Source organism: Mirounga angustirostris, unplaced genomic scaffold, assembly GCF_029215605.1.
Source record: "Mirounga angustirostris isolate CCGP_5_RB_7025 unplaced genomic scaffold, mMirAng1.0.hap1 SCAF_2, whole genome shotgun sequence".
Taxonomy (NCBI): domain Eukaryota; kingdom Metazoa; phylum Chordata; class Mammalia; order Carnivora; family Phocidae; genus Mirounga; species Mirounga angustirostris.
The window spans coordinates 1,886,212-1,904,504 of NW_026991710.1; the positions used below are offsets into that span (position 1 = coordinate 1,886,212).

At 48.1% G+C, this 18,293-nt stretch overlaps 2 protein-coding genes across 3 annotated transcripts in view; one reads left to right on the forward strand and one right to left on the reverse strand.

Annotated features, from left to right (window-relative positions):
• Positions 1 to 12,316, forward strand: part of LOC123848764 (E3 ubiquitin-protein ligase RNF4) — a 253,677-nt gene extending 241,361 nt beyond the window's left edge. The window contains exons 26-27 of the transcript XR_010409238.1: positions 622 to 742; positions 8,361 to 12,316. The gene's annotated coding sequence lies outside the window, so the exon portion shown is untranslated. The remainder of the gene's footprint in view (positions 1 to 621; positions 743 to 8,360) is intronic.
• TNIP2 (TNFAIP3 interacting protein 2) overlaps positions 1 to 16,421 on the reverse strand; it is a 33,454-nt gene extending 17,033 nt beyond the window's left edge. The window contains exon 1 of one of the 2 annotated variants that reach the window (XM_045881610.3): positions 15,968 to 16,421. In XM_045881610.3, the coding sequence (XP_045737566.1) occupies positions 15,968 to 16,246 (279 nt within the window). In that variant the 5' untranslated portion in view covers positions 16,247 to 16,421. The remainder of the gene's footprint in view (positions 1 to 15,967) is intronic. The other variant, XM_045881609.3, reaches the window with a different exon arrangement.
• Positions 16,422 to 18,293: the final 1,872 nt, after the last annotated feature.

Below are 18,293 nucleotides of genomic sequence, written 5' to 3' on the forward strand. Positions count from 1 at the left end.
CAAGTACATAAGGCAACTATTAATAGACATAAAGGAAGAAATAGATACTAATATTAGCAAGGGACTTTAACACCCTATTTACATCAATGGATAGATCATCCAGACAGAAAAACAAGGAAACAGTGACCTTTTTTTTTTTAAATATTTTATTTGAGAGAGAGTGCACAAGCGGGTGGCGGGGGGGGGGGGGAGGTGCAGAGGGAGAGGGAGAAGCCGACCCCCCACTGAGCAGGGAGCCTGATTCCAGGCTTGATCCCAGGACACTGAGATCATGATCTGAGCCAAAGGCAGACCCTTAACTGACTGAACGACCCAGGTGCCCCAAAACAGTGGCTTTGAATGATACATTGGACCAGATGGAACTAACAGTTATTTTCTGAACATATTGAGATTTTTTTTCTTTAATTTATTTGACAGAGAGATAGAGAGCACAAGTAGGCAGAGTGGCAGGCAGAGGGAAAGGGAGAAGCAGGCTCTCCACTGAGCAGGGAACCCGATGCGGGGCTCGATCCCAGGACCCTGGGATCGTGACCTGAGCCGAAGGCAGCCGCCTAACCAACTGAGCCACCCAGGCGCCACTGAACATCATATTCAAAAACAACATTTTTTTTTTCCAAGTAGGCTCCACACCCAATATGGGCTGGAACTAAGAGTCACATGTTCTGGGTGCCAGAAGACATGTGGAGTATGCCCCAGATGAAAGAACAGGACAAAATCACAGCAAGAGACCAAGTGAAACAGGGTAAGTGATACACCTGATTGAGAATTCAAAATAATGGTCATAAAGATACTCACTGGGCTTGAGAACAGGGTAGAGGACCTCAGTGAGACCTTCAACAAGGAGACAGAGAATATAAAAAAAAAAAATCAAAAATAAAGACTGCTTTTTTTTTAACGAAAAAAATCTGGAAAGAACACAAATATAGAAAGGTTAAATAACATACTATTAAACAATGAATGAATCAATCAAAAAATTGAAGATGGAACAAAAAAATATAGGGAGACAAATGAAAATAGAACAGTCAAAATCTTTGGGATGCAGCAAAAGCTGTTCTAAGAGAGAAGATTATTGCTATAACAGGTCTACCTCAACAAGCAGGAAAAAAAAATCTCAAATAAACAACCTTCCGGAAATAATAAAGATTAGAGCAGAAATAAATGAGAGAGAGACTAAAAAATAATAAAACAGATCAACGAAACCAGGACCTGGTTCTTTGAAAAGATTAATAAAATTGATAAATCTTTAGCCAAACTCCTCAAAAAGAGAGAGAAAGAGAGAACTCAAAATCAGAAATGAAAGGGAAAAAAAAAACTGACACCACAGAAATACAAAGGATTATAAGAGAATATTATGGGGTGCCTGGGTGGCTCAGTCATTAAACGTCTGCCTTCAGCTCAGGTCATGATCCCAGAGTCCTGGGATCGAGGCCCACATTGGGCTCCCTGCTCAGTGGGAAGCCTGCTTCTCCCTCTCCCACTCCCCCTACTTGTGTTCCCTCTCTCGCTGTCTCTCTCTCTATAAATAAATAAAATCTTTAAAAAAAGGAAAAAGGAAAAAAAGAGAATATTATGAAAAATTATTATGCCAACAAATTGGACAACCTTGAAGAAATGGATACATTCCAAGGAACATATAACTTCCCAAAGCTAAATCAAGAAGAAATAGAGTGGTGCCTGGGTGGCTCAGTTGGTTAAGCATCTGCCTTTGACTCACGTCAGGATCTCCAGGTCCTAGGATTGAGTCCCTCATCTAGCTCCCTGCTCAGCAGGGAACCTGCTTCTCCCTCTCCCTCTCCCTTTGCCCCATCCCCTGCTCATGCTCTCTCACTCTCTCTCTCAAATAAATCTTTAATAAAAAAAAACTCTCAACAAAGTAGATTTAAAGAGAACACACCTCAACATAGTAAAGACCATATATGAAAAACCCACAGCTAACATATTAAATGGTGATAAACTGAGAGATTTTCCTCTAAGATCAGGAACAAGACAAAGATGTCCACTCTCACTACTTTTATTCAACATAGTACTGGAAGTCCTAGCAAGAGCAATCAGGCAAGAAAAAGAAATAAAAAGCATCCAAATTGGTAAGGAAGAAAAAAAAGTGATCATTTATGTGCATGTGTGATTCCACAATCTGAAGAGCAAGAAATGGACCTTGATCATTTTTGCATTCCCCTAGCCTAGTGCTTAAAAGAATATGCAGTTAACACCTTTATAAGGTAGTAAAGGTAGTCACAATCTGCCCCCAATTTAACTTTATAGCCACTTCCTGTGTTATTCTTTACACTCTTCACTCCAATTATACTGGATTAACACTGCTCCAGAGCCTGGCACAACCCTGACACTGTACACATGCTTGTGAAATGAATATACTATACTCAATATTGGGAGAAATGGAAAAACATAACCCAAGGTGCTGCGCATGCACAGTCCATTCCTATACAGATGCTCAATAAATAAACACTTAAGTGGCAATGGTAGATGATATTCCCATCTTCTGAGTACCAACTAGGTGCAAAAGATTATGCTATGTTCTTTATATATGTTAAATCACATGTTCCTTACAACATAAAAACTCATAATGTACTATACATCCATTTTGCATATTTTCCACAAAAGCAACTGATTATTTCTACAATCTCTATTTTTTCAACTAGCATATAAGCATCTTTTTTTAAAAAACTTTATTTATTTGAGGGGTGCCTGGGTGGCTCAGTCGTTAAGCGTCTGCCTTCGGCTCAGGTCATGGTCCCAGGGTCCTGGGATCAAGCCCCCTGCATCCAGCTCCCTGCTCAGCGGGAAGCCTGCTTCTCCCTCTCCCTCTGCCCCTGCTTGTGTTCCCTCTCTCGCTCTCGCTCTCTCTGTAAATAAATAAATAAATCTTAAAAAAAAAAAAAAAAAGACACGGGCGCCTGGGTGGCTCAGTTGGTTAAGCGACTGACTGCCTTCGGCTCAGGTCATGATCCTGGAGTCCCAGGATCAAGTCCCGCATCAGGCTCCCTGCTCAGCAGGGAGTCTGCTTCTCCCTTTGACCCTCCCCCCCTCATGCTCTCTCTCTCTCATTCTCTCTCTCAAATAAATAAATAAAATCTTTAAAAAAATTAAATTAAAAATGAAAAATGAAAAAAAGACTATTTATTTGAGCGAGAGAGACCATGAGCAGGGTGCAGGGGGGTGGGGGAGCGGCAGAGGGAGAGGGAGAAGCAGATTCCCCGCTGAGCAGGGAGCCCCATGTGGTGTGTGATCTCGGGAGCCCGAGATCATGACCTGAGCCAAAGGCAGACACTTAACCAACTGAGCCACTCAGGCACCCAGTATATAAGCTTCATAAAGATAGGAATCTGCCTTTCCTGATCCTTTCTGCATTTCCAGGGCCTATCAAAACATCTAGCATACAGCAGGCATTTGACAAATATCTAATGACTGAATGAAGGAATACATAAACGTCCTATGAGGTAGGCCTTCTTATTTTAGTTTTATTGATGAGAAAACCAGAACATTAAGTGGCTTGCCCAAGGTAACACAGCTAGAAAGCATCAGAACCAGATTCAAAGTATACTGGTTTTCAGTATCTAATGTAACACCTGCTTCTCATTGGTGCCCAATAGTGAGGAAGTATTACAGCCCAGAGTACTTCTACAAATAGCTTGTGAACTTCCCACAAGGAACCTTGAGCAAGTTTCATCATAGTTTATGAAAAGGTGATGCTCATGACTAAGGTTATCCCCGGCTTTTTAAAAGAATAAGAGGTGCAGCATATTTATCTTCTGAACCGCAATGTAAAAGGATCAGAGGCCAATTTGGAGAAATTGGACAATTATTGGGCATCATTTTAGTTATGTACTGATAAGCCCTGAATTATTTCTATTTGCACTTTAGCTCTACTTTCTACATGTTACAAATTGGTCATGTTCTTGACATACCTATCATTTATTCTCATTTATACTACCTGAAGACAATTAGGCAATTGTTGATAAATAGATAACAATAATGGCAAGAGAATTAAGCCTTTTGGGTGACAAGAAGCACAACATATGTGTTTAATGTTTGTTTTCTATTTATGAGTCAGCATCAAACTGACATCAATGGAGTGAACAAAGTTATTATTAAACTTTTCCAATCAGACAATTTTTCACTAGATTTGTTATACACACATTTAGGTAATACACTATCCTGCTTTGGTTAAGTTCACAAACATATTTCATGAAAGAAAAGAAAAAGAGAAAGAAAGAGAAAGGAAGGAAAAAGAAAGCCAATCAATGTAATACACCACACTAACAGAATGAAGGGAGAAAAACACATAATCGTATCAATTGAGGCAAAAACTATCTCCACATAATAAAAGCCATATTTGAGGCGCCTGGGTGACTCAGTTGGTTAAGCGTCTGCCTTCAGCTCAGGTCATGATCACAGGGTTCCTGGATCAAGCCCTGCATCAGGCTCCCTGCTCAGTGAGGAGTCTGCTTCTCCCTCTCTCCCTGCCTCTCCCCCTGGCTCATGCTGTCTCCCACCCCACTCCCATCAAATAAATAAATAAAATCTTCTAAAAAAATAAATAAAATAAAAGCCATATTTGAAAAACCCACAGCAAATATCATACTCAATGGTGAAAGACTGAATGCTTTTCCTCTAAGATCACGAACAAGTCAACAGTACCCACTTTCAACACTTCTATTCAAAAATAGTACTAGACATTCTAGCCAGAGCAAGTAGGAAAAAAACAAAAGAACGAAAAGGCATCCAAATAGGAAAGGAAGTAAAATGATATTTTGCAGATGATATAATCTTGAATGTAGAAAACTTTAAATATTCCACACACACACACACATACACACAAAAAAACTTAGAATAAATGAATTCAGCAAATATCAGGAGACAAAGTCAACACACGAAAAACAGCAGTATTTCTATATACTAATAATAAAGAATCTGAAAGAGAAATTATAAAAGCAATTCCATTTACAACAGCATCAAAAAAGATAAGACTTAGGAATTAATTCACTCAAGGAGGTGGAAGACTTGTACAGTGAAAACTATAAAACGTTACTGAAAGAAATTAGGACATAAATAAATGGAAACACATCCCATGTTAACAAACTGGAAACTTAATATTGTTAAGATGTCAATACTAATGTGACAATTATTAAGGGAAACCTCACTAAAATGGAATCAGGAGGCCAGAACAGGGAGCCCTTATACCCTACCACTCGTCAATTGCAGAACCAACAGGAAAAGATGTATCTTGCATTCTGGACAGTAATGTTCTTAATTTTCTTTTTCTTTTTTAAGATTTATGTATTTAGAGAGAGAGAGCCAGTGCATGTGCAAGCAGGGGGATGGTCAGAGGGAGAGAGAATCTCGAGCAGACTCCCCACAGAGCAATGAGCCCAATGTGGGGCTCAATCTCCCAACCCCAAGATCATGACCTGAGCCAAAACCAAGAGTCAGACATTCAACCAACTGAGCCACCCAGGCGCCCCAGGAATGTTCTTAATTTTTTTTTAAGATTTTTTATTTATTTATTTGAGACAAGGGAGAGAAAGTGCAAGTGGGGAGCGGGGAGGAGGAGAGGTAGAGTGATAAACAGGCTCCCCACTGAAGCAGGAAGCCCAACTCAGGGCTTGATCCCAGGACCCCGAGATCATGACCTGAGCCAAAGGCAGATGCTTAAATGACTGAGCCATCCAGGCACCCCTGTCCTTAATTTTCTTAAGAACATTTTCTTTTTGGGGAGCCTGGGTGGCTCGGTTGTTAAGCATCTGCCTTTGGCTCAGGTCATGGTCCCAGGGTCCTGGGATTGAGCCCCGCATCCAGCTGCCTGCTCGGCGGGAAGCCTGCTTCTCCTTCTCCCTCTGCCCCTGCTTGTGTTCCCTCTCTCACTCTCACTCTCTCTGTAAATAAATAAATAAATAAATAAATCTTTAAAAAAAAAAAGACTTTATTTATTTGAGCGAGAGAGCATGAGTGGGGTGCAGGGGGGTAGGGGAGTGGCAGAGGGAGAGGGAGAAGCAGATTCCCCACTGAGCAGGAAGCCCCATGTGGTGTGTGGTCTCTCTCTGTCTCTCTCTCTCTGTCAAATAAATAAAAACTTAAAAAAAGAACATTTTCTTTTTGCTAGCTTACTTTAAGAATACAGCATATAACACATGTAACATACAAAGTATGTGTTAATCAATTGTTTTTGTCATTGGTAAGGCTTCCCATCAACAGCAGACTATCAATAGTTAAAGTTTTCTGGAGAGTCAGGAGTTATACATGGATTTTCTTTTTTTTTTTTTTTTAAAGATTTTATTTATTTATTTGAGAGAGAGAGAGAGAGAGCACATGAGGGGGGGAGGGTCAGAGGGAGAAGCAGACTCCCCACTGAGCAGGGAGCCCGATGCGGGACTCGATCCCGGGACTCCAGGATCATGACCTGAGCCGAAGGCAGTCGCTGAACCAACTGAGCCACCCAGGCGCCCATATACATGGATTTTCAACTGCACAGGGGGACAGCACCCAAAACCCCCATGTTGTTCAAGGGTTAACTATATTTTACTACCCCAGCAGAAGGAAGAAAGGTTCTCTCCTCCCCGCACCACCCCCCAACAGTCCAGCCCATGAGAGACTGTCACAGCTCAACCAATGAAAAGTCACTACACTTCAAACTCCCAGTTTACTGCAATGGACTGTCTGTCTTCAAGAGCCCTCCCATCTCCCCCTTTCCTTTATAAAAGAGCATTCTTCTTTGTTCTCTGGACTTGCCTATGGTTTTGCTGTAGCTTGCATGGACTGCAAATCTCTGCTCTCTGTAATAAACCCATTTTTGCTGGTAAAATAACTGACAGTTTTATTTTTAAGTTTAACATTACTCAAAGTGATCTATAGATTCAATAAAATCCCTATCAAAATCCAGTGATTTCTTTTTTGCAGAAATCAAAAAATTCATCCTAAAATTCATATAGAATCTCAAGGAACCCCAAATACCCAAAACAATCTTAGAAGAAAAAAGGAACAAAGCAGGACTCATGCTACCTGAATTCAAACCTGACTACAAAGCTACAGTAAACAAAACAATCTGGCACTGGCATAAAGACAGGCACTTACACAAAGGGAATAGAATAATGAGCCCAGACAGGTCATGATCCTAGGGTCCTGGGATCAAGCCACACATCACGCTCCCTGCTCAGTGGGAAGTCTGCTTCTCCCTCTTCCTCCCCCAGCTGTGCTCGTGCTCTCTCTCTCAAATAAATAAATAAAATATTAAATTAAAAAAAAAAAAAGAGCAGGGGCGCCTGGGTGGCTCAGTTGGTTAAGCGACTGCCTTCGGCTCAGGTCATGATCCTGGAGTCCCGGGATCGAGTCCCACATCGGGCTCCCTGCTCGGCAGGGAGTCTGCTTCTCCCTCTGACCCTCCTCCCTCTCATGCTCTCTGTCTCTCATTCTCTCTGTCTCAAATAAATAAATAAAATCTTAAAAAAAAAAAAAAAAAGAATAATAAGCCCAGAAATAAACCCTTGCATATATGGTCAAATGGTGGTGATAAGGGTGCTAAGACCATTCAATGGGGAAAGTATAATTTTTTCAACAAATGCTATGGGGAAAACTGGACATCCACATGCAGAAGAATAAAGGTGGACTCTTTATTGTAAAGAGTTCATATTGTATATGAACACCATATACAACAATTAACTCAAAATGGATCAAAGACGGGGCGCTGGGTGGCTCGGTCGGTTAAGCATCTGCCTTCGGCTCGGGTCACGGTCGCAGCGTCCTGGGATCGAGCCCCGCATCGGGCTCCCTGCTCGGTGGGGAGCCTGCTTCTCCCTCTCCCTCTGCCTGCCTGTCTGCTACTTATGGTCTCTCTCTCTCTCTGTCAAATAAATAAATAAAATCTTCCAAAAAAATGTATCAAAGACTTAAATGTAAGACCTAAAACTATAAAACTCTTACAGGAAACATAGGCAAAAGCTTCACAATATTGAATTTGACAATAACTTCTTAGATATGATACCAGAGCACAGGAAACAAGAATTTTTCTGTAGCATGTGATGTTGTCTTTTTTTTTTTTAAGATTTTATTTATCTGACAGAGAGAGAACACAAGCAGGGGGAGTGGCAGGTAGAGGGAGAGGGAGAAGCACGCTCCCCACAGAGCAGGGGGAGCCCAACGTGGGACTTGATCCCAGGACCCCGGGATCATGACCTGAGTTGAAGGCAGACGCTTAACCAATTGAGTCACCCAGGCACCCAGCATGTGCTGTTGTCTGATAGCATTTTACACACAGAACTTCTCTCAAAATTGGAGTCAGTCCTCTCAAACCCTGCCAACCTATCAACTAAGGTTATGCAATATCCTAAGTCCTTGTCATATTTCTACAGTCTTCAGAGCATCGTCACCGGGAGTAGACTCCATCTCAAGAAATCCCCTTCTTTGCTCCTCCATAGAAGCACCTCCTCATCCGTTCAAGTGTTACCCTGAGAGGGCAGCGGTTCGCTCACCTCTCCAGGCTCCACTTCTAGCTCTCTGGCTGTTTCCGCCACATCTGCAGTGACTTCCTCCACTGAGTCTTGAACCCCTCAACGTCCTCCACGAGGGCTGGCACCCGCTTCTTCCAAACTCCTGTTAGTACTGACATTGAACCATGGGAACATTTTCTTAATGGTGTCTGGAATGGTGAATCCTTTCCAGAAGATTCTCAATTTACCCAGATCGAGCACAGGAATCACCATCTATGGTGTGTCTCTTAAATAATACAGCCTTGCGAAGCGTGTCTCTTAAATATGACTTCAAAGTCAAAATTACTCCTTGCTCCGTGGGCTGCAGAATGGACGTTGCATTAGCAGGCATGAAAACAACACTAATCTCGCCGGACGTCATCAGAGCTCTTGGGTGACCAGGTACGATGTCGACGAGCAGTAATATTTCGAAAGGAATCTTTTTTTCTGAGCAGTAGGTCTCCACAGTGGGCTTCAGATATTTGGTAAACCGTGTTGTAAACAGGTATGCTGTCGTCCAGGCCGCGCCGTTCCGTCTGCAGAGCACGGGCAGAGGAGAGGTAGCATAATTCTTAAGGGCCCTAAGAATTTTCCGGCTTCAGCTTCAAGTCACCAGCCGCATTAGCCCCTAACATGAGCTCCCCTCTGCTAGCTGCAGACTTTTCTTCTGCGGCTTCCTCACCTCCCTCAGCCTTCGTGGACTTGAAGAGAGTCAGGGCCTTGCTCTGGATGAGGCTTTGGCTTAAGGGAATACTGGGGCTGCTTTGATCTCCTATCCAGACCACCAAAATTTTCTCCCCATCAGCAACGAGGCCGTTGTGCTTTCTTATCACTCATGTGTTCGCTGGAGTAGTGCTCTTAACTTCCTTCGAGAACCTTTCCTTGGCATTTGCGACGTGGACTTTTGGCACAAGAGGCCTACCTTTCGGCCTATCTTGGCTTTAGACATCCCTTCCTCGCCAAGCTTAATCATTTCTAGCTTTTGATTTCAAGTGAGATATGTGTGACTCTTCCTTTCACTTGAGCACTTAGAGGCCATTACAGGGTTATTAATTGGCCTAATGTCCATATTGTTGTGTCACAGGGGACAGGGAAGAGAGGGAGAGAGATGGGGGAATGGCTGGTCAGTGGAACAGTCAGAAAACACACATATTAAGTTTGTGTCTTTTATGGGCACAGTTCATGGTGCCCTAAAACAAGTACAATAGTAACATCAAAGATCACTGATCACACATCACCATAACAAACATAACAGTGAAAATATTTGAAATACCACAGGAATTACCGAACTATGACACAGAGACATGAAGTGAGCAAATGCTGTTAGAAAAATGGTGCCAGTAGACCTACCTGATGCAGGGTTGTTACAAACTTTTTTTTTTCTTTTAAATAATCTCTACACCCAATGCAGGGCCCAAACCCACAACCCCAAAATCAAGAGTCACATGCTCCACCTACTGAGCCAGGCAGGGCCCTGTCAAACTTTCAATTTATAAAAAACACAAGATCTGAGAAGTGCAATAAAATGAGGTATGTCTGTACAGTATTCCTAAAACTCAACAACAAAATAACCAATTCAAGAATGGGCAAAGGACTTGACATTTCTTCAAAGAAGATATACAAATGACCAATAAGCACACGAAAGAATGCTCAACATCACTAATCATTAGGAAATTGCAAATCAAAACTACAATCATTTTGTATTAAATCACCACAAACCCATCAGGATGGCTGCTATTAAAAAAAAAAAAATGGAAAATAACTAATGCTCGTGAGAACATGGAGAAATTGCAACCCTGTGCACTGCTGGTGGGAATGTGAAATGGTGTAGCCACTGTGGAAAAACAGTATGGTGGTTCCTCAAAAAATTACACAGAATTATCTTATGACCTAGCAATTCCACTTCCGGCACATACCCAAAAGAACCGAAAGGAGGGTCTCAAAGATATATTTGTACACACATATTCATAGCAGCAATGTTATTCATAATAGCTGAAATATGAAAGCAACCCAAGTGTCTATCAACAGATGAATGGATAAGCAAAATGTGGTATATACGTACAATGGAATATCACTCAGTCTTAAAAAGAAGGAAATTCTGGCACATGATACAACACAGATAAACCTGTAGGACCCTAGGCTAAGTGAAATAAGTCAGTCACAAAAGGATAAATACTGTATGATTTCTTCTTCTATGAGGTCCCTAGAGGAGTCAAATCACAGAGACAGAAGGTAGAATGATATTTGCAAAGGGCAGAGGTTGGGGGACAGGAAGATGGGGAGTTACTGCTTAATGGGTATAGTGTTTCAGTTTTACAAGATCAAAAAAGGTATGTAGATAGATGATTAAAAACAAACAAAACAGGGCGCCCGGGTGGCTCAGTCGTTAGGCGTCTGCCTTCGGTTCTGGTCATGATCCCAGGGTCCTGGGATCGAGCCCCGCATCAGGTTCCCTGCTCCGCGGGAAGCCTGCTTCTCCCTCTCCCACTCCCCCTGCTTGTGTTCTTTCTCTCCCTGTTTCTCTCTCTGTCAAATAAACAAATAAGATCTTTAAAAAAACAAAAAACAAAAACAAAACACACAGCTAACACAGCCTATTGTAAAGGGTGTATGCTGTTCTACTCAATAGAAAGCATGGCAGAACAGGGGAAAAAAAGCCAGAAGGGAGAGGAAACTGATATGTCAGGACCAAGCACGGCCCATGAGGCTAGTACCCTGGGTGGTGATGAGATGGGGTTGAGCAGTTATGGGCCACATAGTGAATTAACACCATTATCCCAGAAAGTCTTAATTGGAGCTTTGTAAAGCTACCCATGTAGACCTCGTGTTACAAACGAGGTAAGGTCTCAAGTCTTACTGTGGTGGCAGAAAGAACCAGAATTCTGAGACTGACCTGGCCCCATCACATGCTAGCGACAGCTCAGCCACAGATGCAGAGATCACCTGGCAGTCCCCGCACACCTAAGGATATAGCCTCAGCATCCCTTCTGGGAGCCCCCAGGCTCTACCAACCCAGGGTCGCTGCTCCCAACAGGCTGGCTGACATGGCCTCTGAGGAGACCAACCTATTGATCAATTCTTCCCACTGTTTTCACTCTGCAGTGTGAAATCTCTCCATTTCTCCACAGGTTCTGTGACAGACTCAGACAGATGGAGGAGTAAGCCACAAACACGTAATCTCATAAGATACCATATTGTTAAAATGCTCCTTAAATAATTAAAAATCCTAAAATGAAACCTAAATGTCAGGGGTAAAGGACCATATAGATCTAGGACTATAGATCTGCTTGTCTGGGTCCTGGTTAGAGGCTGTGCCGGGGCTGAACATGTGGGCTGAACACCAATGGCCACCAGACTGTAAGTACAGTCCTGCTACTTGCAGGTGTAAGTTGGTGGTGGGTATGACGTCCTCCAGTCCCCACCCTGCACTCATCTGTCATGTCCATGACACTAAGATCAGTGGTGCAGACCAGGTGCCTTCTAAATTTTCCTTCTGCCCCAATGAGTTATGAATCACCTCCCCCAGACGAGGGAGAGCACTGCAATGAGGGAGACATCTGGCTTCCAGAGGCATCTAAAATGAGGCAGATGAGAAAATACTGGCAATGTGATATGAAGATGTACAGACAGCATGAACTCAAGCACACCAGTGTGCACATACCAAGTATAAAGGAAAAACAGGGAGGAGGCATGCCAAGAAATGAACACTGGTTATCCCCACATTGTGGGATTACGGTGGCTATTATTTTATTCTTTACTCTTTACTCTCTCCTCTGTTTTTCAGATATTCAAAATTACTTTTATAGTAAAAAAAAATAAGGGGGGGTGCATGTCTCTTTCTCACTCTAAAATCTGGCTGCAGGGCCAAGCCTATAAGTGAAAATTGGGGGCGTCTGGGTGGCTCGGTCGTTAGGTGTCTGCCTTCGGCTCAGGTCATGATCCCAGGGTCCTGGGATCCAGCCCCGCATCGGGCTCCCTGCTCCGCAGGAGGCCTGCTTCTCCCTCTCCCACTCCCGCTGCTTGTGTCCCCTCTCTCGCTGTATCTCTCTCTGTCAAATAAGTAAAATCTTAAAAAAAAAAAAAAAGTGAAAATTGGGGGCGCCTGGGTGGCTCGGTCGTTAGGTGTCTGCCTTCGGCTCAGGTCATGAGCCCAGGGTCCTGGGATCGAGCCCCGCATCGAGCCCCGCATCGGGCTCCCTGCTCGGCGGGAAGCCTGCTTCTCCCTCTCCCACTCCCCCTGCTTGTGTTCCCTCTCTCGCTGTGTCTCTCTCTGTCAAATAAATAAATAAAATCTTTAAAAAAAGAAAAAGAAAATTATCTTATGCAGCTACTCTCTTTGCAGACCTAGTTTCTTTCCTGGGACAACCCAGATAATAGCTATGGCCCAAACAGGGCACTAGAGTTCACCCAGATGCGTGTGGTACTTCAAACAGCTGTTACAGACAAATACTGTTACTCTTGCTCCTGTTCTGGGCATTTATGGTACTTCACAAAGACAGATCATCAGTGTCAGGGATGAGGAGGAGGGAAAGTGAGATTTAAGTCTGTTATCCGAGGTCATTGCTCCCAGCAGAAGACAGCTGTTACTGAAAGACTCATTTACGACTGGAGCTGAAAGTCACCTCAGAACATAACCAGGGTTCACATGGCCCAGGACCCAGTGTGAACACATACACACCAGGAGCCTATGCTCGGGTACCACACACACACAAACACTCCAGACCCCAGTGTCTACACACACAACACAGAATTGAACATGAACACACGTATACACAGAACCTTCCACGTACACACACAATCCCATCAGAACACAATACAGTCACATACAGCCCTCACACCCTACAAGGGGGCAGACCTCTTAGAACCCAAATACATACCCATCAGAACCCAGACATACAGCTACCCCTCAGGCCCAACAGACACACACCCCTCACAACCAACAGAGACATACATACCTTACACCTAATAACAGCACACAGACACTTTAGAACCCAAACATGCACACATACCTGCCAGACAGAATCTACCACAGGCACACAAACTTTCCTCGGAACCAACATGGGAGCTCCTCCTCCAAACCTAATCACAAAACCTCATAACCAACAAGGACACTCACCCCTCATCCCAACACAAACAGAAACAGCTTCAGAACCAACAAAGACACACAACCCTCAGACCCAACACAGGCATACAGACCACTCAGAACTCAACACGGAGCATACACCCTCAACTCAAAGTGGGAACACACCCCCCCTTCCAAATGAACATCTACTCACACCCCTCAATACACAACTTGGGCACAAAAATCCCTCAGAACCCAACATGAGTGCATACACCCCTCAGACACAACACAGGCACCTCAAACCCTATGTGGGCAAACACACATCTCAGAACCCAAAACAGGGACACACACCCCTTAGGTCCAACACAGGAGCACAAAGACACCTCAAAACCAACAGGGACACACAACCCTCACCCAATATGGGAGCACACCCTTCAGAACCAACACTGAACATACACACCTCAGACCCAACACAGACAGACAGAACACCTCTCAGAAACCAACATGGACACACAACCCTCAGAACACAACACTGGCACACACACCCCTCAGAAAAAAACATGGATATACATCCACTGGACCCAACACGGGCACAGCACAGGAATACACACCCCTTAGAACTAACATAGACACACAACCCTCTGACCCAGATAGGCACACTCACTTCTCAGAAGCCAACACTGGCAAACGCACCCCATAGACCTACATGGGCAGACCCCTCGATCCCACCGCAGACACACTACTCAGAACCAACACAGACACGGTACTCTCAAGACCCAACATGGGCGGGGCGCCTGGGTGGCTCAGTCGGTTAAGCGTCTGCCTTCGGCTCAGGTCATGATCCTGGAGTCCCGGGATCGAGTCCCGCATCGGCCTCCCTGCTCGGCGGGGAGCCTGCTTCTCCCTCTGCCCTTCACCCACTCATGCTCGCTCTCTCACTCTTGCTCTCTCTCAAATAAATAAAATCTTTTAAAAAGTGTTTTAAAAAAAATAAGACCAAATGGAACCCAACACAGACACCCCACTCAGAACAACACAGACACCCAACCCTCAGACCCAATATGGGAGTACGCCCCTCAGAATCAGCACAAACACATACCCCCTCAGATGCAACGAGGAGCACACACCTCAGAACCTAACACACAAACACCCCTCAGACAAAACCCAGGCACACACACCCCTCAGAACCCAGTGAGAGCATCATATGCCTCAAACCCAACATGGGAACGTACACTCCTTCAGACCAACAAGGACCCACAACCCTCAACATGAGCACACAGCCTTTGGCCCAACACAGGATACACTGCTCAGAATCTAACACACTCACACCCTCAGAAGCAACACGAACACGCAACCTTCAGACCAAAACAGGCATACGTACTCCCCAAAACCCAAGGGGGGCTTCACACCTCAGAACCAACGCGGACATACAACCCTTACGCCCAACACGGTTGCACACACACCCCTTAGAACCAACAGGGTCTCACAACCGCTAATCCTAACACAACCTTCAGATATGAACGGACATACAGTCCTTGACACAACATGGAGAACCCCCCTCAGAACATGACACAAACACACAATCCTCAGAAGCAACAGGAGCAAGCGCTCCTCATGCAGACCCACCTCCAGACCCAACAGGGCACAAATACCCCTCAGAGCCCGGAACGGGCACAAACCCACAGAACACGGACACACAGCCCCCGGATCCACCACGCGAGGCACGCACGCCTCCGAGCCAACGTGCACACAGCCCTCAGCGCCCACCGCGGGAGCTCGCCATTCTGAAGGCAACACAGGCGCGCACACCTCGGGACGGACAACCCGACGCCGGCGCGCACACCGCCTGAAGAGCCAACGCTATGCACAACCGTCAGAACCACACCGTAAAACTTCATAAAGGAAACCGTTCAGACGCAGTCTTGACGCGGCAGGAGGAGCGCTCCCCCTCCCACGCCTCGCTGGTCGCCAAGCCGACGGGAGCAGGGCGGCTCCGCGCGGCCGCGCTCTCCGCCGCCCTCTGCCACAGCCCGGCCAGCTCCCGGCCCACCCCCGCCGACCTGTTTGCGCGGCCCTCCCGACCCCCTTCCTCTGTGAGAGCCCCCCTCGTGGGCCGGTGGCCTCCCTATCTGCGCGTCCCAGACCGCAATCCTCCGCTGCTCCCGAATAAATCCATGTGTGGGCGGAACTGACCGGCCGTGTTCTCTTGAAGGTAAACAGCGTCCACGCGCGCCCTCAGAACCGACAGCAGACACAGCACCGCCCTCCACACTCAACACGGGCACGGACACCCCCGGAGCCCCCCCACTGTCCTCACACCCAACACAGGAGCACAGCTCTCAAACCTCTCGGAGCCGACGCGCACCCACCGCCCCTCAGAACCCGCTGCGGGCCGAGCAGGCGCGGCTCTCGCCCACCGGGGACGCACCTGGCGCAGCGCCGCCTCGCAGGCGCCGCCCTCCCGCTGCCGGAGCTGCTCCCGGAAGCGCGCCACCTGCTCCAGCAGCGCGTCCACGAGCGAGGGCGCCGCGTCGCCCTCGAACGCGGCCAGGCGGGCGCGGAGGCGCTCAATGAGGGCGTCGCGGGCGGCCAGCTGGTCCTGCAGGAGCCTCAGCCGCTGCCCGGCCTCGTGGTACAGGCCGCAGAGCGCGGCCGCCGCGCGCGCGGCCCCCTCCTGCCCGCCGGACCCAGCGCGCCCTGAGGACATGGCCACGGCCTTCGACCGGCGGGGCCGCGGACGCCGCCAACTTCCGCGCCCGGTCTGGGCGGGCCGCGCACCTTCCCGGAACTTTTCCCGGCGCGCCCCGCCTACCGCCGAGAGCCCGGCCCCACCCACGGCAACCGGCGTGGCCCCTGACCCGCAGACCGGTCGTCCCAGGCCCTTCGACAGCCTGGCCCCGCCCCTGCCGATAGCCCCCGCCCACGGCGGCCCGCCTGGCCCCGCCCCCTGCCGGCAGTCCGGCCCCGCCCACGACGACCCGCAGAAAGTCCGCCCCTGACCCTTCGACAGCCCGGCCCCGCCCACGGCGGCCCGCCTGGACCCGCCCCCTGCCGGCAGTCCGGCCCCGCCCACGACGACCCGCAGAAAGGCCGTCCCAGACCCTTCGACAGCCCGGCCCCGCCCACGGCGGCCCGCCTGGCCCCGCCCCTGCCCACAGCCCCGCCCCTTCCCGCCCCCATCCGCCGGCCGCTTGGCCCCGCCCACGGCGACCCGCCTAGCCCCGCCCCCTGCCGACAGTCCGGCCCCGCCCACGACGACCAGCGTGGCCCCCGACCCGCGGAAAGGCCGTCCCAAACCCTTCGACGGCCCGCCCCCTCTCGAGGCCCCAGCCTTGTGGCCCAGCGGTCCCGGAGTGCCCGAGCGGCGGGCTTGTCCCAGCGGCCCGCCTCCTCCCCCCGCTCCCCGCTCCCCCCGCCCTGTCCCCCCCTCCCCGGAGTCGGGGGAGTCTTCGGGGAGTCGGCTCGGAGGAGGGGGAGGAGGGGGAGGAGGGAGGGTAAGGCCGCCTCTGATGCGGCTGCTGATGGGAGGGAAAGAAGGGGTCAAAGGCGACCTCAAGTGTTGGACCTGTGCGTGGGTCCACATCACCGGGCTGCAGGCCAGGCTGGCCCCACACGGCAACAGGAACAGGGCGACGGCCCAAGAGCCGAGCCCAGGGAGATGCCCTACCCGCAGCCCCCACCGCGCGACAGCGAGCCAGAGCAGGGCGCCGGGCCCACGCGCCCCTCGCTAAGCTAGTCTGAGAGCAGAAGGCAGGAGCGAGCTGCCCCGTCCTACCCGCACTGCTCCGTCCCTTTCCTTCCTCCACCTTCCCAGACCAACTCCCGGTGGTTTTCTGGCTCCACGCTGCTTTCCTTTTCAAAGTCTGAGCTTTCCCCCACAATGAGGCCCAGGCACACCTGCTCTGTTTCAAAGGTTCCTCCCTCACAGCCGCTGCGTCTTCCGCCCTGTCCCCATCTGGTTTTCCCCTTTCTGTAGTCCACTGCCAAGCTCGGGCTGGGCCCTGGGAAAACCCTGGCAGGCTTGTAAATCAGACAAGCGTATGAGCAAAGCCAGCTCACACTTCCTCCTCTGCAGAGGGAAGGTCAGAGCCGGTACCCTCCCTGCCTGGTCGGGGTGTTGTGGGGACTAGAAGATGAGGTGTAGGTCCACAATCCCCGCGGCTACGGCTATGGATGGCATAGTTTGTTTGGCTGAGGCAGTGATGGAGACAAAGGAACAGCTCCGGCCCCACGGCTGTTCGAGGTGGGAGGAGTCCTCATTTTATTGCTATACCTATAGCTTGGGGCAGGTCAAGCGCCCTTGGCCCTGGTTCTCAGCTGTGAAATGGGCATTCCAGTCTCTCATCCAACACTCTGGGGGTCCCATGTATTTTGGAAATCCGAATGGATTTCCGAATTTGGGATTTTATGTAGGGATGTGTCATTGAGGTAGCCAGGCTCCAGAAAGGGTCTCCCAGCTCCTGGGATCCAGCTCTAGTGATTTCACACCCTGATACCATTGTCACCATTAGGATATTACAGAAAGGATGGAGTGTGATTTCTGCAGTGAAGTGGAAAGACGTTGTGGCTACTGCCTTGCTCTCTCTTGGATCACCAGCTCTGGGGGAAGCCACCCACCATATCCTGAGGACACCAAGTAGCCCTATGGAGAGATAACGGGTGGTGAGGAACTTAAGCTTTGTGCCAATAGCCAGCGTCAAACTTGCCCACCCTAGTCAGTGAGCTTCCTTGGAACCGCTCCCTCCAGCCCAGGC